Here is a 25,841-nt window from a genome sequence, read left to right on the forward strand (position 1 = left end):
ATTCTAAAGCAATTTCATGCAAATGGGAGATGGAGTGGCCAATAGTTCCATGTGGGTGGTTTCTAGGTTTTAGTACCTTCACATAATATTAAATTGAGAGTCAATACTTGATTTAATCCCTATACTTTTTTGTGTGCATCACTTTAATTCTTGAAAAATAAAAATTCAAACTGATATAGACAAGATTGTATATATAGATCATAAAAATAACTAATTTAACTAATATTTAATATTTTTATGGACTATTTTAGATTTTTCATTTTTTTGAGGTACTAAATGAACACAGACAAATTTTTTTGAGGAACGTATGTTTTTACTCTTAAATTAATACAAAACATAACTTTAGCAATATATATTAGTAATGTAGGAGATTTTTTATATACTAATATCTATATACTTTTAATAATAATTAATATATGAATAAGTAAGAAATTTTAGACTAACATTGATTAGATATTAAATTCATAAAAGATTATAACTTCACATTATCATTGTATCATATACTATTTATATTATATTGAGTAATAATGATACAATAAAAATATATAAATTTTTACATTATAATACATATATATTACAATATTTTTTTCATTTCATTGCAAAGATGCCTAATCCAAAATATCCAACACTTGAGACTAGTTGAGCTTGATTGGTAATCCACTACTAAGGACGAATTTCATTGCTCTCGTGAATGTATGAAAGTCAACAAATAAAAACAATACTTACACCATTCCCCACACCCATTAAAGAACTTTAGAGTCTCTTACCTTACTTCAATTTATTAAATTTCATGTCCGTACATAGAGAAAAAGGAAAATGTTTTATTAGAATATATATGTACAATCAATCAATGTAATAATTTATACACAATTAATACATTATTTGTATTATTTATATTTAAAATTTAATAAATATCAAAATTTGAATTATAAATAATACAATAATAATGTACAAAATTCTTACACTTTTGGATATCGTTTTCTTATATTTTAATATTTAATACATCATTCAAATTTGTAATGATTTTTGTTTTATTTAAGATTGAAGATATTTAATATGAATAATGATTGATGAATTATGGTAAGTGTATAAATAGAGTCAATAAGTACACTTTACCAAATTTTCTCTCACTCTAAATTCTTTTTCTATTCTATTCTATTTCTCTCACTCATATACTGAAACTTAAGAAGAAGGTAGTGTTATATTTTCTTTCATTTTCTCACTCTTTTCAATTTTCTCTGACTCTGTTTCACTCACACACTTTTTGTTCTCTTCTGGATCTGTAATATAACTTCAATGTGCTTCTCATTCTTTCTTTTCATCTTATTATTCCATCTTTTTCTTTTAATTTTCCTATTCATTTTCACACTCCAAACATTGATCCTAGCAACTTTTTATTTCTTCACCTTTTTATATATTTTTGTCTTATTTTTTCCCTTCATTCAATTACACATCGCTTCTCCATTCCTCTAATATTTTATACATTTAGTTATATATAATCATATATGATATTATTTGGCTACTCATTGCACCAAGACTCCAAGTAGGCTATATAGCCTTACCTGTAAGTAAGATGTTGTTTTCAGGATTTGAACGCATGACTCAGTTGAGGCTAACCCTCTTATATATATATACCTAGCCAAAGATTTTATTTGGAGGATTTGAATCCGTAACCTCTTAGGGTCCGTTTGCAAGTTGGGTTTGGAGGGGAAATAATGAAAAAAAATATATCTCAGAGCTATGAAATACACTTGTGAGATGACTCTGAAGTCATTTCTTTCCCTCCAAAATTCAACTCGCAAACAAAATTTTGGAGGGGAAGAGAGGGAAGGGAAGACTTGAGAACCATAAAATCTACTTTTGAGATGAATTCGAAGCCTTCCTTTTTCTTTCTTTCCCTTCCGCAACCCAACTCATAAATAGACTATTAGTTACTGAGAACCAACCTTATTATTGGGTTGAAGCTAACCCTCTTATATATATATATATAATATTTTTTATATTAATGTAATAAAATATAACACAGTGTATTGTTCTCTTCAGTTTTTTTCTGTCAAATTTTACAATTTCTGTGTTTGATGTGTAATTAGATTGGCACACAACCTATTTGATTGTTGATCATTGAAGTATTGAGTGGAAGTGGCAATGGCATCAAAACAAGGAGTGAAATCAAAAGGATTCGGATTCAATAGCTCGAAGGCTGCTAATTCGCATTCGTCTTCGACAACGTCGTCTTCTAAGCAGTTTCCTGATACATCTGCTGATGGACAGAGCTCGCCAGCATTATCTTCAGCTCAAAGTAAGCCACCACAGCAGCATTTTTATCTGGAATCTGTGCCTTTGGATGCACAAAGAGCCAAGGAAAATGTCACAGTCACAGTCCGATTTCGTCCACTGAAGTAAGTATTACTTTCTCAAAATCAAATATCATTGTTGTGACTGTGTTATACATGTTACATATATATATGCTTGTTATTTTAAATGAGGTCTATGAATTTGACAGTCCAAGAGAAATTCGTCAAGGAGAGGAGATTGCATGGTATGCAGATGGAGAAACTATAGTGCGAAGCGAGTATAACCCGTCAATAGCATATGCATATGGTATGAGATGCAAAACTAACTTTTATGAATAGGATTTTTGGCGTTTACATTTATCATTAGCATCATGGATGAAATATAGATAATCCGTATTATGAGTATAGATAGAATGCTTTTGAGTTTTGATGTGTTATGATATGGTAAAGCCCTCCCCAAAGGGGCAATTTAAGGATTCGAATTGTTGGTACAATATAACTACATTATTAGTCATTATGATGTTAATGGCTGAAAGAAATGAAGAGATTATTACTGCCATTGTGATTTGTTTGTTGAAGCCAAAAGTAGTGGAATTTTGTCTAGAAGGGTTATAGGGTTAATGAAAGAAAGTTTTATTTGAAAGCAACCGACCTTAGAAAAAGCTGATACGAAAGTCAGTTACGTAGCAGACAGCCAGACACAAAGGAACTATTAATACAAAATAAATTTACCATACCTCTGCAAATCTACAAAGAGAAATCCATGTGCTGAACACCTAAGAGCGGCCAAGTAAGAAATCATGTCCTGATGCATGAAAAGGAAAGAGTCATTCTTTTAAAATTTCAAGCATTCCTTTATAGCCAAAGGTACCAAAATACAGTGAGCATAGTAGCTCTCCGGCAGGGAACTTTTCCCTCCATGACATATCTTATAATTTCTTAAGGACTGTTAGAATATATGACATATCTTATAATTTCTTGGAGGATATTTGAATGTTGAGGAGATATCTCTTATTATCATGATTATATTGTAGATTATTTTAAAATATATTAGAAGATTTCTTAGGATTGGGATTACATTATATTATCATTTATGATTTAGTTCCTTATTTAATTAGGTGTCTAATATTAATATAAATAGGGGTTCATGTTATGGCCTTTGTGTTACATCATATCACTCACAAAAATATCAATACAAATTTTACTATTTTGAGTATTTATTTTCCTCCCTCTACCTAAAATCCTATAATTTCAAAAAAGACTTGACACTTGGCATCGAACCAAATTATTGAAAAAATTGAGAAGCTAATTATTTATGTTAATTCTTGCCTACCCACTCTTTGTTATGTTAGTTTTCAAGCCAATATAAAAAAACACTAACATCAAGCCTTACCCATTAAGTGAATCAGTTACATTTATCCATATTAGCCTCTAGGCTATATGACTATATCTAACAAAAAAATGCTCTCAAACCATTTATGGCAACACCTTTATTAGAAGTTTCTCTTAATGTTCACAACATAGGCAGAGTAATAATATTTAAAGAGTAGTACTCAGAAAACTGTCATGACCCAATTTGAGAGAAGGAATTCAAATTTCATGTAATTATGATTTGTATTTATCACAAATCACAATTTTCATCATGTCCATTTCATTCTCAATATATAGTCCTCCCTCCTTCTGATCTTTCAACATTGTGTATTAAATTATCAATTTTCTTTTTATTTCTTTTAGATCACGTCTTTGGTCCCACAACCACAACTCGTCATGTCTATGATGTTGCTGCTCAGGATGTTGTTAGCGGTTCTATGGAGGGCGTCAATGGTAATTGACAGATTGAACTTACTACTTGCTACCTATCCAGCAAGGGCAAAAAATTAAATCTATTTCTGCTTTAAGGAAATTGCTCTATCTTTTCCCTTAATATACATATTGCATTTTGGATGTATGTTTTGAAATAATTCTAAATCTTGCACACATTAATTAATTAGGAATTTGCAATGATTTAGTGTAGTTTGATATTGCTGATAAACTAAGTTGGGTTTGGATAGTATTATTCGTTGAAAACCAAAGTTGTTATTTTGACATAGGTTGGTTACATTAAAAGATTTAAGAGCAGTGCATTTCTTGTCAGAGATATCCAAATTCTGTTTATCAAGCATAGTGAAATTAGAAAAAGTTACGCAACTATGGTATTGAAGACCTTTTAGAAAAAGTCTGAAATGCATACAATTTCGGTCCAGTTGGCAAGAAGCTGTATATCTTCTTTGATAAATGTTGATAGAATAAGATTAAAAACTACATGTTTGCTTAGGTAGGTAGTCAGATCATATGATTTAAACTCTAGAGGTTTGGGAATCATCATCTTAGCAATCACTTCACATACTGTTTCCTTCGTATAAACTAACTAGTAGGTTTGGAACTATGGATAATTCACGGGAATGAAAACCAGGTAACTTGGTTGTTTGGGCCATGGAAATTTTTGTAAGACATCACATTTCTTCTTATAGGTGGTAGTCATCCAATTTCCATGATATAAAAGCCTATTTATTAGTCTTTAGCTCTTCTTGAAATTAACCATTCCAATTAAAGTCACTGCTTGGAGACCTTTGTGGCTGAGAATTTTTAGATTTTTTGGATTGCATACCTGGCGTATTAAGTATTTAACAATTGAACTCCTCTATTGTTTTCATCACAGGTACAATATTTGCATATGGGGTAACAAGCAGTGGGAAGACTCATACAATGCATGTGAGACCACATTTATGTTCTGCCTTCATCTTGTTGATCAGCATGTTTTTGATAAACTTACCTATTTATTTATGTTTGTTATTTTCAATTTTCAATGCTGCACACTTAAAGATTATTAAACCATTCTTGAATAACAAAGGATCAATCCCTGACCATTTTGGTAATTATTGATGGTTTGGTAATTTGATGTTATTCTGTGTTGAGATTAATGGGGAGAAGGAGATAAGGGGCAAGTGGTGAGTTTTTGCCTTTTTTGTATTTTTCTATTTCAGGGCTGTGGACAAAGTCTTTTCCCATGGTTTAGTGGGGGACAAACAAAGTGAGTTTTGTGTTGTACCATGGTCAAGTTTTGTTTGGAACTCAAGTCATTTTTAGAAATCAAACAAGTGACAATTTTTTCTTGTGTTGTGTTGCCCTTGTTTTTTAGCAAGTGAAACACACCCCATGTGACTGGAAACCAACATTAAGATTTTGTATTCATTCCCTGCCACTTAATAATCTGAATGCTACATCACCTGATAACGAATTAATTAATACTATCTGTTATTTGTGATAATTGCTGATAGTGTGAAGTTTAGCCATGAATTTGGTTTTGTTACTGTGACATTATATCATTATCTGCTCATGCCTCATAGAACAGACTTTACCTCTTGCTCATACATTCATATTTACAGGGCAATCAAAGATCTCCTGGAATCATACCTCTTGCTGTGAAGGATGTTTTTAGCATTATCCAAGAGGTATATTTTACTAGTGTGTTTGTGGCACTTTTGTTTTACAGGAATTACATTGATTGTTGTTTCTGCACACCAGACTCCAAACAGAGAGTTCCTACTTCGTGTTTCATACTTGGAGATCTACAATGAGGTGGGCTTCTTCCTGCTCTCTAGCTTCTTTCTTGTGATGCTATGTTCATAATTTCATGCTGATATTGTCTTCCACATACTTGTCTATTTCCTATAACTCCTCATGAAAAGAAATTTGATTAATGCTGCTTTATTCTTCACTCTTATCCTAAAAACTTTATTTAATTTTAGGTGGTTAATGACTTATTAAATCCAGCAGGACAGAACTTAAGAGTCAGAGAGGATGCTCAGGTGTGGATTATATTTCTGACCTATTTTTAAATTTTTATTATATAACTTATCTTCATTTTTAAGAGTTAAGATTGTCTGTTCTGAATTTCTTTGTTTGCTTCGCTAGTGCCTAAATGTTACTATTTTGAATTTGATTAACCATGATAAATGAGAATCAAACCCTGGAGGGTATCAGTCTTGAATAAAAGACAACAACAACCACAGCCTTTTCCGACAATGGTTTAGTTTCTTGCCATTAAAGTTGTTGCCGAATTACTACAAGGCCCATCAAGGTGGAGATTTTGGGCTTGGTGACATTCTCATGTGTTGTTTTTACCAGGCAATTTGTACCTTTGAGTTAGACTCAGACTTGAACAACTTTGAATAGTCATATTGCTAGCAGCTCAAAGAATTTATGATTAGTTGTTAGGTGATTCATTCTGGTCTACATTTACTGTAGTCATTTCTTCAGGTTAAGTACCCAGGCATGGATGAGGGATACATGGCATATACTGTAGTTAACAGTTTTTCGGACAAGTTTAAAAATTTGGTATAGCGTAGCCTTATAACAAGTTCCACATTGCCTATGTCATTCTTTAGGGTGCGATTTTGTTGGAAAGTAAGTCCTACATTGCCTACCTCATTGTCTCGGAGATGATTTAAATACCTGTTGGGCTACTCCTCTCATTGCTAATTATTTTTGAGATGGAACCTTAGCATGGTATTAGAGTCAGAGCCCAACTTCTTTCCGGTTGTCATGGGCCAAAAGATGCCCTTTAGTTATGGGTCAAAGGTAACCCTTCGCTTGGTCTGGCAGGTTTTGTGGAGGGGCATGTTGGAAAGTAAGTCCCACATTGCCTACCTCATTGTCTCGGGAATGGTTTAAATATCTGTTGAGCTACTCCTTTCATTGCCAATTGGTTTTGAGATAAAGCTTAACAGATTTATATACTTATTGAGCTACTCCTCTCGTTTCCAATTAGTTTTGAGATGAAACCTTTACATTCCCTGGAAAATTTCACAGCTGATCGAGTCAAGTAGCCATTTGATTTTGGGTCTATATCTCATGGTTCAATCCAACTTGTTTCATGAGTGATTATTAGCAAACCTTTGATTTTTCTGTGGAAAACATCACTGAGATGAGTTTTGGAGAAGTCAATCTTCTGTTGTCATTGTCAAAACTTAGTGAAAACTAAAACTAAGCTAATATAGGAATATCTCATTCTTTCTGTTTTTGGTGATGTTAGCAAAATTGTTTCAATAACTCTGACTGTTGTATGTTGAGCCATGGACTTTATTAATGTATACTGCAATTTGAGCCATCAGCTTGTTAGCATTAAACAAACATGTAATTGATGAAATACTTACTCAAAATTTTATAAATATAAGTGTCTAAGGAAAGCTTGTATCTTTTGTATGCTGATTCTTGATTCATATGTAGGGAACCTTCGTTGAGGGAATAAAGGAAGAGGTTGTACTCTCCCCTGCTCATGCACTGTCCCTTATAGCAGCTGGAGAAGGTAAAAGTGTCAGCTAGGTTTGTTTTCTTGTTTTGTTGCACTATAACAAATTGGGATATTTTGTTTTCTGATTACGCCTTCTGTAATTAATTAGTGATGTTTATTTTTATCTTTAAATTGAGCATCACTATGAATAGCAGAAGAGAAAACATATTATCCCACTCATCTTTATTTGCATTATGTAGCCATTTTTTGGGAAGTAGGTTATGCATGAAAATACCAGGATATTAATTGACAAGTTTTAACATTGTATTGTCAAAAAGTAGCTGCATATAATGTTTATGGTTGGACTGTTATTTAAAAAATAAAACCAAATAAACTTATTTTTCTGGTTTTGTGAATGATGATGAGAATTGGATTTTTTTACAGTTCTACTAGAGGCCCCCATGGTGTTGTTTAATGTTCCCCTTTCTTGATTTTTGTCATGTTACTTGATAACAGAGCACAGGCATGTTGGGTCTACAAACTTCAACCTACTCAGTAGCAGGAGCCATACAATATTTACCCTGGTGGGTTTGTACTATCTTAAAAGACAAATGATATTGTTCTAATTGATTAACATGATTCTTATATTTGTTTTATGTTCTAACTGTATCAAAAATTTGTATTTATTTTGTGCTTTAACACTTTTGAGCATTTATAAATTATATGTAATAAGCACAACATGTAGCTATGTCATTGGTAAATCACTCCTGAACCTTAAAAGGGCGTCTAATGCACAAGACTCTCAGCTAGTGGGGTCTGAGAGGGTATATGTACGCAACTTTAACTCCACAAGTAGAGAGGCTGTTCCTAGGACTTGAACCTGTGACTTCTTGGCCACTAAGTGATAATCTTAATGCTGCGCTGAGACTCATTTCTAAACCTTAAAAAAAAGTTACCTCCACGAAACTCCTGAATAAACATAGACCATCATCCTACTCAAGACTTCCTTTTGAGAACACCTCTTATTATGACTACAATAACCAAGTCTTATTCCCACAAGGCATGGTCAACTACATGGATTAAACTATGCCATAATGCTCTATCATATATCATCTCCATAAACAAAATGTTACCTCTAAATCCTTTTTAGTTATTTTGCCTATGGTTTTTCTTGGCCTCCCCCCTCTCTAGGAATTGCACTAACCATCATTTGATTCACTCTCCTTAATTGACCTTCTTCTGGTTTCCTCCATACATACCCAAACCACCTAAGGTGAGATTCTACAATAGGAGTCACCCCAACATTTTCTCTAATGCATTTATTCATAATTCCTGTACCTCATGTCACTACTGTTCATGTTTTTTCACTCTAAATATAAAAAAGGACCTTCTGGTGATTGGGGTGATTACTAACTATATCCAACATGTTGAGCTCGATCGTCAATGACAACAACCTCCAACTTTTAAGCAGTTATGGAACAACAAAATTGAACAGCATGATATATCCTATTTCTTTTAATTGCTTTGTTTAACATATGATATTACTTTTATTCTTTTTAACTGCTCACTATTATATAACAGACCATAGAGAGTAGTCCATGTGGTGAAAATTGTGAAGGAGAAGCAGTAACACTGTCACAACTGGTAGTTATTTTGAACTTTTTGGTTGCACTTCATTTGCTTTTACATTAGATCTCTACTTCCAAGCTTGAACATGGGTACTTGATTTCATGTTCAGACATCATATTTTTCTATTGTTTCTTACAGTTTTTCAATATTTTACTTATACACGCAGAATCTCATCGATCTAGCAGGTTCTGAGAGCTCAAAAGCTGAAACAACTGGAATGAGAAGGAGAGAAGGGTCTTATATCAATAAAAGTCTTCTAACTCTTGGAACTGTGAGGTCTCAAACCTTTTTTCTTTTCTTTTGTATGTACATAAGACCCTAACATTGGAATTAACTTGTCCTCTTAAAGTTAGTTTTAGAGTTGGATTTTGGAGGGAAAGGAAAGGCTTGAGGCCATGAAATACACTTGTGAGATGACTCCCAAGCCTTCCCTTTCTCTTCCTTCCCCTCCAAAATCCAACTCCCAAACTAACCCTTAGGGACCTGGTGCACTGAACTTATGCTACTGCTCTTTAGGTGTGATGTCTTTTTGTTGTTACATTTTCTTGTTCTATATGCCACTGGAGATATGTGTTTCTTTTCATTAACTTCTTCATGATACACTAGCACGATTAGTCGCGCTATATTCTTTGTTTTTAATTCTTTTGCACTGTCAAAAAAGTTGGATAGCCTGTCCTGAAGGGAAGTCCAGTTTTAAAAATAGCTTGAAGCATGTCTGGCCTCAGCCAGCCTGTGTTAAGCCACCAAAACTTAAAGCTTTTTAAATATGGTTTTGCTAACCATTGCTGTAAGGGCAAGGCTTAAGCAACCCAAGAAAGGAAAGTCAACATGGGAAATTTAAAACTATTTTCTCTTATTTCATTGAATACATCACTTCCCAATGTTGACTTTCCTTCCTTGGATTGCTTAAACATTGCCCTAAGGGCAATGGTTAGTGAAACCCTTTCAACAATTAAAAGTGTGTTTGGATTAGTTGTGAAAAATAGATTATTTCAATAATCAATTATATGTATAATCGATTATTGTTATAATTGATCATATGTTTGTTATAATCAATTATTGTTATTTCAATAGTCAGATATGTGATTGTCATATATTTTGAAATCAATCACATATATGATCATATTAATCTAGAAATCTCACTATTTAATACACGCTTTAAACAAAATAACACCAAAATTGCATTTTAAAAAACTTGATTAGAATTAAAAAATACAAAGCATAAATGTGATGTTTTAGAAGCTTGGCCCGCCCACACAGCCATGCATTTTTTGTTTTTGTTTTATTACAAAGTTTATTTGTTTGACTGTCCAATGAATCTGCATGACACATTTAAATTGGCACCAGTTTTCCAAACCAAGTCGTATCGCACTAGGTCAATTCACATTGTTGGGCTATACCAAAATATCAAAACTTTTAGTAAAATTATTCAGAGGAAGGTAATTACTAATAGGTTGGAAAGATATGCATACACCCCCTGAAATTTAACAACTTTTAAATTGCCACATGAGGTTTACAAATGTAAACAAATTGTTTATCTTGTCTTTATAAATGAACGGACAAATAAAGCAGCATAAACACTTGAAAATAAGGGGACGAAAAGAAAAATATGGGTATGTTGTACTTTCCAAAATATATTTGCATTCATATTCGACTATAGTTCATAGCTAAAACATTGATTTCAGATAGGACTCATTGTTTTTTCTCTAAACAACTTAGACTTATTCACAAATCCTCTGTTTTGATGTGAAACATTCTGGTTTCAATCATAATAAAATACAATAGATCCTTCTGTCGTATATCATTGAGTTTACTTGCTCCACGGCCTTCTTTATCTATATTCTTCTAGTGCTTGGGCCTTCTTTTTCTTTGATGAGTTTACTATTAGAACATGTTTGTCACTTTGTCATGTAATGGCTAGCTTGCCTTAGGAATGTTTACAATTCTTTATCTTATGCTTCAGTAGCCAGATGTGCTTTGTGCTTTGTTCTTTATCTTATTGATGGAATGATTGTGCATTCAGAATGATCTATGTGCAGTACTTTCGAAGCTTAACTACTGTATTGTTGTATTCAATGGACCTATGTTTATGCCCTTGTTTAAGTTGGGTTATCTTTGTTGCACAGGTTATTTCGAAATTGACTGAAGAGAATCCTAGTCACATACCTTATCGGGACTCCAAACTGACTAGACTACTTCAGTCTTCCCTCAGTGGTCATGGACGTATATCTGTAAGGCTTCCCTTGTGTAGATATTTTCACATGCATGCATTTAAAGGAACCTGGTTTGGGGTCTAGGGAAGGGTCGAACCCACATACATTCATTTATTTGTGAAAATTAAATTTCATTTACAGATCTTTGTTAAAAGTGCTATAAATTAGCTGCTCTAAACTCTGATGGTTTTGGTGATATAATTACATAGTTACAAAAAAAAAAAATCTGATAGTTTGTTTTTCTTTAAAATACAGCTCATTTGCACAGTAACTCCTTCATCTAGTAGTACCGATGAGACACATAATACACTGAAGTTTGCTCACCGGGCTAAGCACATTGAAATACAGGCATCACAAAACAAGGTAGGTTAAACTTTAAGACTTTGTAATTTGAAATGCAAGCTTGTTATCTGATCTTGCAAGTGACCAGATCCACATTCAGCTTCCATTTGTTAAATTGCTACTGACTTAACTGCAGAGATGCCTTTTGCCTCTGGTATAATGTTTGGTCAAAGATATCCACTTAATTATCTTCAGGGGACCAGTTAGTATAGAAACTTCTCACATTCATCACTGATTGCAGTTCTCAAACACCTCTTACCTTAATTTAAACTCAGAAGTTCTCACCAACTCTGCAATCTTGGACCATGTTTATCCATCAAATTTTAAATAAAAGAAATGTTTCAAATAGCTTTCTTTTGATTGAAAAAGGAAGAAATTCTACGAACCTTTAGAGTTTCTATGAACTTTTGTGTACTTCGGAAAGAATTTGGTGTTCTTGACTTCTCTTCACTTTATTGCTCTGCCTCTTCTGTTTCTTGCGGAGCTCTACCATGAGATATTCAGCATGCCATGTTTTTCTATTTTTGTACCTTTTTCTTTGAGATGATATCATCCTTTAGTCTAGTAGACTCTATGATCCTTCTTAATTTGTTTAATTAAAAAATTAAATTGGTCCTGCAGATAATTGATGAGAAGTCACTTATCAAGAAATACCAGCAAGAGATTCAATGCTTAAAGGAAGAATTGGAACAATTGAAGCGAGGTATTGACACAGTTCAGCCAAAATATACTGGAGAAGATGACATTGTGCTCTTAAAACAAAAGGTTGGTAATGATATATATGAATCACATCCTTTTTGTTTTTTTAATGGGTACTAAAATTGGATTCCACAAAATTCGAATATTTCTATCATGTTATCTTAGAAGATGGAGATAAATATCAAAGGCAAATGACTATAGACTTGTTAGTATGAACTTCACTTCCATCTCTTTGGTTCCAAAAAGATAGATCTATTAGATTTAGCCATTATAGACCCATCAATCCTGTTACCAGTTTATACAAAATCATCACAGGTTGTCTTACTGTTTAAACAAGGTGCTGTGGGGGGAACCTGTGATGCATGTATTCACGGAATGGTTGTCGTACTTGTACTGGGTACATAGCCAGTATTGATACTTATTGTGGACAAGCAGGCACCTACTCATAAGTAACACTCATTTACAAGTCATTAGTTTATTCACTCTCTTCAAATCATATCCATACAATTTATATATTTTTGTTTGGAATACTTTGTGGAGTTCTGTTGAAATCTTATAGTTAGAGCTTCGAACATGACCATTATGAAAATAATATTTATATTATGGTTAAATAATTTTATTGTTTATGTTTTTTACATTTCTATTATTCTATAATATGTTCTCCTGTAACCATATGGCCGTTTTTATAAATTGTCATCCCATACAATCCAGAAGACGGTCAAGTTAAGTTTTGGGATTGTAGTTTCTATTTTTATATATTCTCCAGTAAATCTTGTCAATCGAGTTCATTGATTTTCTTTGAAATTAGCATTCTGATTTTGAAATGTATGTCAATTTTTATGATTATGTAAAGTTAGAAGATGGTCAAGTTAAATTGCAATCCAGATTGGAACAAGAAGAAGAAGCCAAAGCTGCTTTGTTAGGCAGAATTCAACGATTGACTAAGTTGATTTTAGTCTCCACAAAAGCATCACATTCAACAAGATTTCCTAACAGGCCGGGTCCTCGTAGAAGACATTCCTTTGGTGAAGAAGAGGTATTTCTCATTTTGCATTCTCCTCCATTCCCTCCCTACAATTCCTGGATTTTGAATTACTTCTACATATTTTGTCTCAATATAGACTAAAGGGCTATTTTTCTTTGTTCACTAATTTTTTTAACTATCAATTCTTTTTGCAGCTTGCATATCTTCCATACAAAAGGCGGGATTTAATCTTAGACGAGGAAAACATTGATTTATATGTTAATGTGGAGGGAAATTCTGTAACAGCTGATGATTCTTTTAAGGAGGAGAAAAAGGCAAAGAAACACGGACTACTAAAATGGTTGAAGTCACGTGTAAGTTGCCCGTTGTTGTTTGCTGGTGCTTGGAAATTATGATAACATGTTTGAAATATGTTACATTTCAATATATATAGCTTACATCTATTAATTATGACGAGGTTTGATTTGGGATCTTTCACTTTTAAAATGATAAAAGTGAAGGATGTTTCCCATTCTACATGTTTTAGCAATTAAAAATCAAATAGGCTGTGCCAGACCATTATGTAAAGTAATGCAACAAGTAGGTTTGGCAATGGCCATTTATGCATTTCTTGGTATTAGTCCTTTATTCTTGTTGAAGCTTTACAAATTGGTATGCATTTTCCTTCTTTACCAAAACAGCAATCAAAGCCTTTTCCCAGTAGGTGAGGTTGGCTATATAGATCAATCAACATCGTGTTCTAAAAAACGAAATCCTCCTACAAGCCACTTAGGTCTAATTCTTTTTTATTGGTTTCATAGAGCTGTTTTTTGGTCCAACTCCCCTTCTAATCATGGGGCTATCCTTCATTTGATTTACACTAATTATTCCTCGATTTTGCATTTTTGCGGTATTAGGATATATTAAAGTTCATTTTAATAGGTAATAGTTGACATTGAACAGTTTTAATCATCAGTCCAACAGTTAATTAGTTGCATTTTATTACACAAAAATTCAAGCTTTCTCTGGTCCACACATTTGTCACCTGATTATACTTTATTGCAACTTTACAATCATCATTTTGCTCAAACAACATTTGATGCATGTCGTGGTTGTTATTGGTTAGGGACCTTGTTGGACGTCTTTTGTTTCCCAAGTTGTATAATGAATCTTTTCATTTTGGGTATTCTTCACTAGTTAAACTCTATTTGTTTAAGATTGTATTTTCTATTTCTATCAGAAACGAGATAGTGCCTCATCAGGGATTAGTGATCAATGTAGTGGAGCAAAATCTACTAGCACACCTTCTACACCTCAACAAGAAATTTGTAATCACGCAGAACGCTCTCCATCTGCTGATCCTATATCAGAGGCAAGAGAGGATAAAGATATTGATGAGGATAGTTTTTTGGGACAAGAGAGACATTTGGTATGTAGTTGACTGCTTTTGTTGTTTCTTGTTGCAGCTTTGGAGAAAAATTCCAATTTCAAGTATCGAAACATCTCATATTCATTCCCTGCACTACATATATTGTTTTCATGTAAAAAAGTCTCTTAGATGACTATAAAACGACTATGAACAACATCGATCGTGGCAGTAATAAATATGTTTTAGTATCCAGTTTTGTCCTCAAGTGCAATTTAGTGCATAAATGTCCTTGTCTTACCAGGAAAGATAAAATTGAATCAAGGTGTTTTTTCTGCCAGTGTCCTACATTGTTTATTTTGTTTGCGGCCAGTCATTACATCCTTTTTGTTTATATGTTGCCATTACTTTTTCATCTGGTGAACAGTTTACTTGCATGTTCAAGTGTTAGACCTAAACTAGTAATCATGTATAACCTTCAGTTTGAGAAATATCTGTTAGATCACTGTTATTTGTTGGAAGACATCTCTGTTTTATCTTAAAATGGATAAATATGGTGTTTAGTCGGCCATTAAGTTCTCGGCAAATATGTGTGACTGATTACTCTATTTTACGTGGACATCAATATATTTACCTTATGTCATTTTTGTTTTATAATTTTCTAGACAAACATCAAATCAGTTGACCAGATTGATCTTCTGAGGGAGCATCACAAGATTTTATGTGAAGAAGTAGCACTTCATTCAAGTTCTTTGAAGAGGCTGTCTGAGGAAACAGCAAGAAATCCTCAGAACGGTCAGATTCATGTATGACTATTTCCTTTTTCTTTTTGTTTATATAATGTGTCTGTGTGATTAGAAGTATTTAGAACTATAAATGTGACTATTATGCCTGAAAGTTGCATTTTTAATTTATTCAAAGGTGGAGATAAGAAGGTTGAAAGATGAAATTAAGGTGGAGAAGGATCAAATAGAATTGCTGGAGAAGCGAATTTCAAGTAGTTCAATTGCTTCAGATGACATGGATCAATCAGGAGTGTCACAGGTATGTTCACTTTACGTCGTTGTTGCTTTGTTTCTTTCACATGTTACGAAATCAAACTTAATGGTGGTTGTTTTGTACAGAAGATTGTTGCTGAGATGATGGCACAGTTACATGAGAAGTCCTTTGAACTTGAGGTGACAATTACATACATCTTGTTAATATTTTTCATCATATTCCATTAGACAGAAAGTCCTGATAGAATGTAGGAGGTCAAATCCATATTTATTGCATTGTAGTACTTTCCAATCACAACAAGAATAGATAGTTGTTATGTCAATGATTTGATATAATTGAAAATTTGAAACCATGTTTCTGATCATTCAAGTCATGGTTGTTCTCATTATGTAGCATAGAGTCGTAGACATTTCAAGTGCTAAACGTGATAGTAGTGCATGAATATCCGGGCTTGTTGATGATGATTGTTTTCCAGTGTTGACTAATAACGTTGTTGTACTAATTCAGGTTAAATCAGCTGATAATCGTATAATTCAACAAAAGCTTAATCAGAAGGTGAAAAATCCAGCGTATATTACTTTTTATGAAATTCCTACTATTCTTCTCTTCATTGTTCTTAGCTAAGTGAATGATTTGGCGTTATCAGATTTGTGAATGTGAAAGCCTGCAAGAAATAATTTCCTCTCTGGAACAGCAACTTGCAGATGCATTAGACTTGAGAAGTGTCAGCCCTGTAGTCAATCATTCACAACATTTCTCTCTAACCAAAGACTACAGTGGTGAACTTAACCCTGAAAAAGGAAATGTGAACTTTACCAATGAAGGGACCCTTTTGCAAGCACAGGTATTTCTTTACCTTGTCAGATTTACACCGAGTGCTACTACAGTTCTTAATCTATCATTCCTTTCTTGTGGTGGTTATACTTGGTCATTATTTTTCCAGCAGTTGTTCTTAAGAGGGTGCCTACAAATACAATGTCCTTAAAAATTATAATACAGTACTTCTTTCAAAATACTTGTATTACTTTTTTATTGTTGTGCAGAAATTCTTATGAAGTGAGTATATCTTATTATGAGAGGCTGGAGAGTTTTAAGTTTTTAACTATTGGATCTTGTATGGATGATAAGATTGCATATTACTTAAAAGCCACAGGACTTTCTGTTCTTAGCACACTTGCATGATATAATGGTCAAGATTTGCTTCCTTTTCATAATTATACAATGTTCTCACTGTGTGTGCATATATGCATACATGATACATGTATATATATTTGCATGATGCAATGGTCAAGTTGTTTGCCTGTTTTTTATGAGCTTTTAGTTTGTAAAAGGAACCTTTTTTTAGGAGGTCAAAGAAATCTTTTAAATGCAGATTATGTTTCAAATATCACCATCTCTAATGGCATCAATTATTTTGTATATACTCAAGTCATTATCCCCACTCATTTTGTGCACTTAATTAGGTAAGCGAGTTAGAAGAGCTGAAGCAGAAGGTGGCAGAACTAACAGAATCAAAGGAGCATCTAGAACTTCGGAATCAGAAACTGGCAGAAGAGAGTTCATATGCTAAAGGGCTAGCTTCAGCTGCTGCCGTCGAGCTTAAGGCATTGTCAGAAGAAGTTGCTAAACTTATGAACCATAATGAGAGGCTAGCTGCTGAACTAGCTGCTTCCAAGAATTCACCAATCCAACGTAGAACAAGCGGAATAGTCCAAAAGGGACGAAGGGAAAATCATGCTAAACTTAGAAGAAATGACCAAACTGGATCAAACCCAAATATCAAAAGAGAATTAGCCTTGAGTAAAGAAAGGGAGATATCACATGAAGCTGCTCTATCAGAGAAAGATCAGAAAGAGGCTGAACTTCAAAGAAAGATCGAGGAGTCTAAGCAAAGAGAAGCGTATCTGGAAAATGAACTTGCCAACATGAGGGTTTTTGTAGCAAAGCTGAAGAAGACACAGGGAACTGAAACTGATGTTTGTAGCTTCACAAGAGAGAGTTTACAATTGGATGGTTTGGAAATTTGATCTGATTTTGTAGTAGTGGCTTTTGAGTTGATATTTGCCTTGATTTGATGTGGCTTGAGAGAGAGGTCTAAGAAGATTTTTTTTCGAAAAAAGGTGTGCTTTTCTCTTCCCTTAATCTCTTCCTTGTCCTTTTTTGGTCCATATCAAGGATTTCCCATTTGTATATATCTAAATAATGGCCACTTCTATATTCTCCTATCTTTTCATTAGGTTGGCATCTATATAGAGACAACATTTAAAACATTGAGAACAATGGCTTAAAATGTCATTAACAATAAAGTAGTTTTTGCTTGTCCCTTTTAGTTCTCTATATGTATCTTAAATAAGTGGACAACTTAATTGACAATTCTGATGATGTAGAATACTGAACCTTCAAAATTGAACAAAGCGTTTCAGTTAGAAATCATTCCTAGCACTTTCCTTGGTCTATTGTGTGTTGTTGTGCATGGTAGGGGCTGATGAGGAAGTGAGAATAAACCTTTGCCACACTTTAGCAAATCAGTTGTGTACAAATAAGTGATCAATATACTCTTCGGTCTATGGTGTAAGACCCCACTGGATTCACAAGATCATGTCAAATATCAAAGGTTTGATTTATGAGAGAGATATTTATTGGGAGAGACAACCACGTACCCCGGAAGGGATAAGTTAACCAAAAAAAAGACTCCAAAACTGATGAGCAAATAACACAAATACTAGTAACTTTCACACCTCTTCTTAGAAGGCTGTCTTTTGAAGCTAACTTGCTAGGAAAATTCCAAAACTTTGGAAGGAGTTGGAGACTTCAAACTTTGTTTAAACAAGAAGTAACTTGATTGCATTCATATTTTCCAACCCTTCCTCATTTTTTAAGCACACATCATTGATCATCCCACCCAACTTAATTAAATTTTCTCTTATCTTTACAACCCCACAGATATGTGATGTATTAGCAATGAGAATTTTGAACTTTTTAGTAACATGAAGAATGACAAATAGTGATTAATTGTCAAATCATATTGATAGGGTGTTAGCAAGTAAGACTTGACAGATGTCGATTAAGTTATGGGGTTTTCGCATAATTATGACTTTACCTTCCCATAATTTTCCATAGTTATAATAAATACAACATAACTGCAATTAATATTTTGCAAAATGAAATTTGTCTTTCATGTCTAGAGAGTAACATAGTACATACATCTCCCTTTAATTTTATTTTGGACATGGTTTTTAAATATTGTTATAATTTCAGAGGGTTTTTCATCAGCTTTTAATCCCATTCAGGAGTCTAGGTAAATAAAGAGAAATATCAAGAAATTAATTATGAGGTCCTCCTTTCTTTACTAGAAAAGAAAGTTATACAAATTTGTTATAAAAGATTTTGTTGTATAAGGAACATTTGTGTTTTTTTATCCAATACAATCTTTTTTGCTTTCGGAATTTTTTTGAAAAGAAGTGCATTGCAAGAATGTTACAATGTAGTCAAAGTAGAAAAACAAATTTGTGGAACAACCTTCATCATTCAAGTTGCATGTCCATTTGTAACATCTTCCACCTATGTATAGTATAATGGCATTTTAAGGAGAACAATATCCATGTTTTATTTAGGGGCAATAGAGACTATAGAAACAATGCTCTAGCAGTCTTACTAAAAGAGACTATGTAGTATTAAAAGGAAGGAACAAGCAATAGTGTAACTGTGGTGAGAAAACCAATATAAGATTTAGTGTATAGATTTATATACTGTTATTACATCATGTATTACTCATATATATTACTTTTGAAAAAAATATATACACTAAAAATGTATGAGTGTATATATTATTACTGTATTATTCACTATTCATGTTTTATCATTATTCACTATTAACAAAATAATACAAATGAATGAAGATGACTGACTGTGTATAAATTTTTATGCTGACAGTACATAAATATTATACTCATCATGAGTGTAAAATCTATACGCTAACAATATAGAGATTTATACACATGTCTCCATCATCGATCATTTATTTAGATTATTTTTTTTTGAAAAATCAACAATAATTAAATATCAATCGTGGATGATACAATGACTCATATACAATTAGTCCATACATCTTTTTCTCTACTAAAAAAATACAAGAGTCACATATATCTAGACTTAGGCATATATCTAGACATATTTGTAGAGAAAAATGCTAAATTTTCCTAAAAAAGGTCATGTCATACTTAAATTGACACACATGTCGCTTTTTATGTTTTGAAATTAGAATGATTTTTTGTTATGGGAGGAACTAATTCAAATAATAATAATAATAATAATAATAATAATAATAATAATAATAATAATTGAGAATAATTAATATAAATAATTGAATCTTATATATGAACGATTAAGATTAAGAGATATATACACATGATTTTCTAAGTGATTATTTGACCAATAAATAACTTTTAATATTAATCATTCATATATAATTGTTTTTCTATAAGTAAATATATTAAAAGCGGCACAAGGAGTCACAACCCATTATAGGTTACAAGAAAGATCAATACAAGTAGTGCACAATTGTTTAAAAGAGTAAGAATTACAAGTAACATTTTTCGAAAACCATAACCAAGATCTAATCTGAATCAAATCCGAAATTTGGATAAAACTAGGTCCCCCGAAGATGACCTCATTCCTCATACTCCAAACATACCAAATCATAGAAACAAAGGATGTATACTTTCATCGTTCAACAAACACAAGTTACACTTAAGATCACCTTCCCCAAATATTTCTCTTGAAAAGCTCAGTCTTAGTTGCAACTCTGCCTCTAATAACTTTCTCATATGAAACCACAATCTTTTAAAGGAACACACTTAATCCAGCTCAAATTAAGAATATTACATATGTGGATAAATATGATTCATTTGAACAAGGTAAGCAGTTTTAACCATATACACCAAACTTATCATGATTCTACTTTCATTTGTCACTAACTTCATTGTTGCAAGAATGATGCTGAATAAGATCATACAGTTGTCTAGTTGACTCTATCTCCCAATCAAATAGTGGTATCCTCCACAGAGTGATTCAACTCTATCTTCCATTAGATCGACCCCCACAACCTTTTTGTCCAAAGCTAGCAGAAACAATCTCGGGAAGGTGTCCGTGAGACATTGTTGACCAAACCACAAATCCAACCAAAATAAAGCATGTAGACTATCACCAGCTTCCTTCCAAATATTCGCCTCCAACCAATTAAGGCCGACAAATTAAGATCTAATCTTCATCGAGTCCCTTCACCATATATGGTTGTAAGACCTAAATTATTGTTCTTACAATTTTTATATGAACACTTGACTCACTCCCTTATATATATATATATATAACTACTTGTCATACTAGGGATTTTAGATAGGAGAATATTTATCACACAATAAGTGGATGACAAAAAAGCTATGACATTTAATTAACACTAGGATTTCTAGGTTATTTATCAATACCATGATGTGCATTCCTAAAATGACTCTGACCCTTTAATTTTCTAATTTTATAAAGCCAAACTAACAGTTTTAGTCAGTTAGATCATGCAGATGATAGAATATTCGAATAGAATATTCTGATACGATATTATTATGTTACGATTCACATAATAATCAGTCATCATTAATCATTATTTGTTGTAATCAGTTATTATTAGGTTGTAATTAGTCATTATTAACCTCTCACAATCTTGTATATTTATACCTATTTGATATGAATAAAATCTCAAGGATTCCATTATCTTACATGGTATCAGCCTTTACCGATCCCTCTCTCTAAATTATTTTTTTTCTTCTTCCTTGAAGCACCATTGTTACCGTGTTGCTCACCGCCGCCGCCGATCACGAGAACTACAGTGTTCCTCGTATTCTCTTTGATGACTTTCGGACCAGTCTCAGCGTCAGTGAACCTCCCGCTTCGACTGTGGGGGTGTGATAGAATATTCGAATAGAATATTCTGATACGATATTATTATGTTACGATTCACATAATAATCAGTCATCATTAATCATTATTTGTTGTAATCAGTTATTATTAGGTTGTAATTAGTCATTATTAACCTCTCACAATCTTGTATATTTATACCTATTTGATATGAATAAAATCTCAAGGATTCCATTATCTTACATGGTATCAGCCTTTACCGATCCCTCTCTCTAAATTATTTTTTTTCTTCTTCCTTGAAGCACCATTGTTACCGTGTTGCTCACCGCCGCCGCCGATCACGAGAACTACAGTGTTCCTCGTATTCTCTTTGATGACTTTCGGACCAGTCTCAGCGTCAGTGAACCTCCCGCTTCGACTGTGGGGGTGTGATAGAATATTCGAATAGAATATTCTGATACGATATTATTATGTTACGATTCACATAATAATTAGTCATTATTTGTTGTAATCAGTTATTATTAGGTTGTAATCAGTCATTATTAACCTCTCACAATCTTGTATATTTATACCTATTTGATATGAATAAAATCTCAAGGATTCCATTATCTTACAGCAGAATCCTCCATATACTTAACCGATTGAAACATCACCTACTTTTATTGTCGATTTGATCTTCAAATCGATCCTCAAATGATTGATCAAAATTTAGGGTGTAGAAATAGATAAAGTTATTTATATAAACATCTTTTTTCCTTATAAAGAATAACAATTATAGGACAATTATTTGAGATTAATCAAATAGTTATTACACTTGAATCTATATTAACAAACCAAAACAAATTCTGTTCATACTGCATTGAAAACAAAGCAATAATAAAACTGCAAAGTACCAAAATAGAAAAGAGAACACAATAACAAAGTTTAGTTTTCAAGAATTTTCAGTTAAATTGATAGAGTTATGTGATATTAAGCATGAATGTATGGTTTAACCCGATCAAGGCGCTCTCCTCCTTCTCACTAAGTTGAACTCCACTAGCACGTTCTTAAGTGAAGGACAACGTATTGACATATTTGCAATGTTTCTACTTTGTCCACTGCGTTGGTTCTAAACAGTGATTTAAATTGGGGAGATGTGACTCTAATACTATGATCGTCCTAACTGTTGTAATCACATCAGACCATAGTCAGACTCTACTGGGTCACATTAGGCCATATCAAGTTCAAAAATATTTTTTAATTATAAAATAATTCACATCACAATTATTGAAATAACCATAATTGTCGGGACTCGTCCCAAATGGTGTCCACTTTATGTCTCAAGCCAATCAAAATTATATTTTTTATTATTTTTGTTTTTAAAATTTTTCATTTATTTATGTGTCAATATGTGATTGGTTTATGACAGAAAATGAGATATCATTAAGGACAGATAATCCTCTTCCCAATTGCCTAACTAAAACTACAATTTAAAGTACTGATTCTCAACCAACACAAGAATTCCCAACTACACTCTTGTGTTAAAAAGATGTTAGTATAGGTACAAGAGTTGGGGTTCTATCTTACAATGATGGATGATGATAGCAACAATGATTATATTTATTACCGGTAGAGTGACAAAAAAAAGTTGAGTTTTCTTTGTCCAAGTCAATTAACAATTAACTTATTTATACTATTTCTCATGTGTGGGGCATGAACCATTTTCTCTTATTTTTTTAAATATAAGTCTTATTTTTAAATTAACAATTGACTTATTTTTAAATTAACAATTGACTTATTTTTAAATTGCACTCCAAATGGTTATAATATTATAATTTTATGAGTCTCTACAACAACATTATAATCCTTGCATTGTTCACATTTTCTCCCAATTTTGCACATTTATAATAAATGCAATTGCAACTATAGTCACACTTTCGAACATAGATCCCGGCTAGAGCAAGAACTGAAAGTGTGCATGCAGTGAGAAATCCAAGTGAAAGAAGCAGCATTTATTGTGAGAGTTTGGAATTGTGAACATTATTTTGATCTCAACTTTTTTGAGTAAAAAATATCTCAAAATTTAAAGAAAGATTTTTTTCTTCATGTGTGTATGCAGTGAGATTTTTTTCTTCATATGCATGTGGTGAGGGTTAGATCACTTTGAATTGGGGAAATTCTAGTCCGACCGTGTTAAACTTGGTTAAACTGAATTAACTCACAAAGTAAACCACATGGTTCAGTTGAAAATTAAAAAATAGAACACTACTCTAATATTTTGTTTTACTACGGCCCAAAAAATGAAGAAATATTACTTCAATATAATTTTACATAATTATTAATTATATAAAATTTTACATTTATATATAATTATATATTTATAGATAAATATTATTAATTATGTATGAAATCATCTGATCAAACCAAATAATTTAACTATTTAAACCGATTAAACCTAATATAATACCTCTTCCAATTTTAATTACTTTTCCAACTTTATTTTTAGTGAAATTGGTCAATAAGAAAACTCCTACTATCAGGTTGACAACCGTAACAATAGATTAAGTATTGCAACAATCCGGTCCGCTTCAATAGCTTGAAGAAACCATGGTCAAATGCAAATTGATTGAGAATAAAATTATAAATAAATTTCAGAGTTAAAATGAAATAATAAATTAATACCAATGTATAAAATTTTAAAATGAAATAACAATGATATGACAGTAGAATTTAATATTTAGTGAAATATTTTCATTGTAATTTAATATTATATTTATGTAGTGACTAATTTTATAAATAGTTAAAGTTTAAAGGATAATTAGGAAGATAAAAAGTTCATGATAGTTACTTGCTAAAAACATAAAATTTAAGGATATTTTATTCAGTTTTCCCCTTTTAAAAATATATATACACATAAGTAGAGAAGAAAATTGAAATATTTTTTCTTATAACATTTAATGATTAATTTTTATAATTATTTTAAAGTTAATTCATTTTAGGATGAATTTAAATAATAATATAAGAGAAAATAAAACTTATTACTTAACCTTAGATACTCCACATACGAATTTTTTATTCCTCCTCTCATTTCTCCCCCATTTGTTGATGTCATCATGAAGATGGGGAAGAACAAGTTCTCAATAGAACTCTTGTTGAACTTGCTCTTCCCTAAGACATTTATCCTCAAGGAAGGATATATTACCTAGAGGTTTGACAAAGATGAAGTAGAACACACAAACCTCTTCAACATGCAACAAGACTAGGCAGATGAAGAATTGAAGGAGGAGGCCTACTGAAACGAGATAAGGCATTTACACGACCTATATCCCCCATATAATTGTAGAGTATTCATCTAACGACTATCATGAAAATCAAAGCAACAAGACACCAATCAGTAGATACAAGCCTGCATATCCATCGTACAAAGATACTCTAATACAAATCTCAAGATGTTGCCAAAATCGAGATGCCCCATTAATGTGCTAGTGAAAGGACTTGGGGGCAGACCATGCATTAATAAGCACTTTCCAAGCATCCTCATCTAACCGCCTGCCACAGAACTTCAAAACATTTAAGACGACCTTACAGATAAAACTCGGACCAATAAATGGTATGACAAATCAACCATTGGCCAGATTTTCAAAATGTTTCAGCTCCACAATATTGTATGATCGCCCATATCCTCCTCCCAAGTACTCAATAACATTCAACCCTAGACATTCAAGTATATTGGAACACTCATCTTCAGGTCATACCACTTGATTGTGGGCAACTGTTCCATCCGAGTCCAAGACACGCCTTGGTCGGACAAGTCCACCAGGATTCGATCATTTATCAGGCATAGAAGGTCCGGTCCTAAGCGAGTGTCGATCATGCCAGGATAACCAATCTATCCAAATAAAGGACTTGTCTAGACAAATATTGAGCAACAATATAAGGGACCACACCCTCTTGTTATTTGACTATCACACTACCTATATAGGACTGACACATCGTCTGAACAACACATACCTCTGCCACAATTGCACATGTCGCCTGCACCCTGTACCACCTTATGCCATAGGACAAGAATAGGCCTAGTATACGGCTATGAGAGCTAGGACATGCTATAAGTCAACCATCCTTATAGTATAATCATAGGAGAGCCGTCTGACACGAATAAAACAATTCATAAAGC

General features: G+C 32.7%; 1 protein-coding gene across 2 annotated transcripts; it reads left to right on the forward strand.

Moving 5' to 3' along the window:
• Nucleotides 2,020–18,206, forward strand: LOC109345948 (kinesin-like protein KIN-7K, chloroplastic). Of its 2 annotated transcripts, none has more exons than XM_019585257.1 (23): nt 2,020–2,399; nt 2,504–2,601; nt 4,029–4,118; nt 4,993–5,045; nt 5,720–5,785; nt 5,859–5,912; nt 6,083–6,142; nt 7,563–7,641; nt 8,083–8,150; nt 9,148–9,210; nt 9,362–9,466; nt 11,322–11,426; nt 11,664–11,771; nt 12,372–12,515; nt 13,303–13,485; nt 13,629–13,787; nt 14,654–14,842; nt 15,445–15,585; nt 15,701–15,823; nt 15,904–15,957; nt 16,286–16,333; nt 16,425–16,622; nt 17,242–18,206. In XM_019585257.1, exons 1-23 carry the CDS (start codon nt 2,146–2,148, stop codon nt 17,803–17,805), a joined length of 3,006 nt encoding a protein of 1,001 aa, XP_019440802.1. In that variant the 5' UTR covers nt 2,020–2,145; the 3' UTR covers nt 17,806–18,206. The 2 variants fall into 2 exon arrangements, with proteins under 2 accessions (XP_019440802.1, XP_019440803.1); XM_019585258.1 differs by having other exon boundaries at nt 2,146–2,399; nt 15,907–15,957; nt 17,242–17,805.

Source organism: Lupinus angustifolius, chromosome LG04 (genome assembly GCF_001865875.1).
Source record: "Lupinus angustifolius cultivar Tanjil chromosome LG04, LupAngTanjil_v1.0, whole genome shotgun sequence".
NCBI lineage: Eukaryota > Viridiplantae > Streptophyta > Magnoliopsida > Fabales > Fabaceae > Lupinus > Lupinus angustifolius.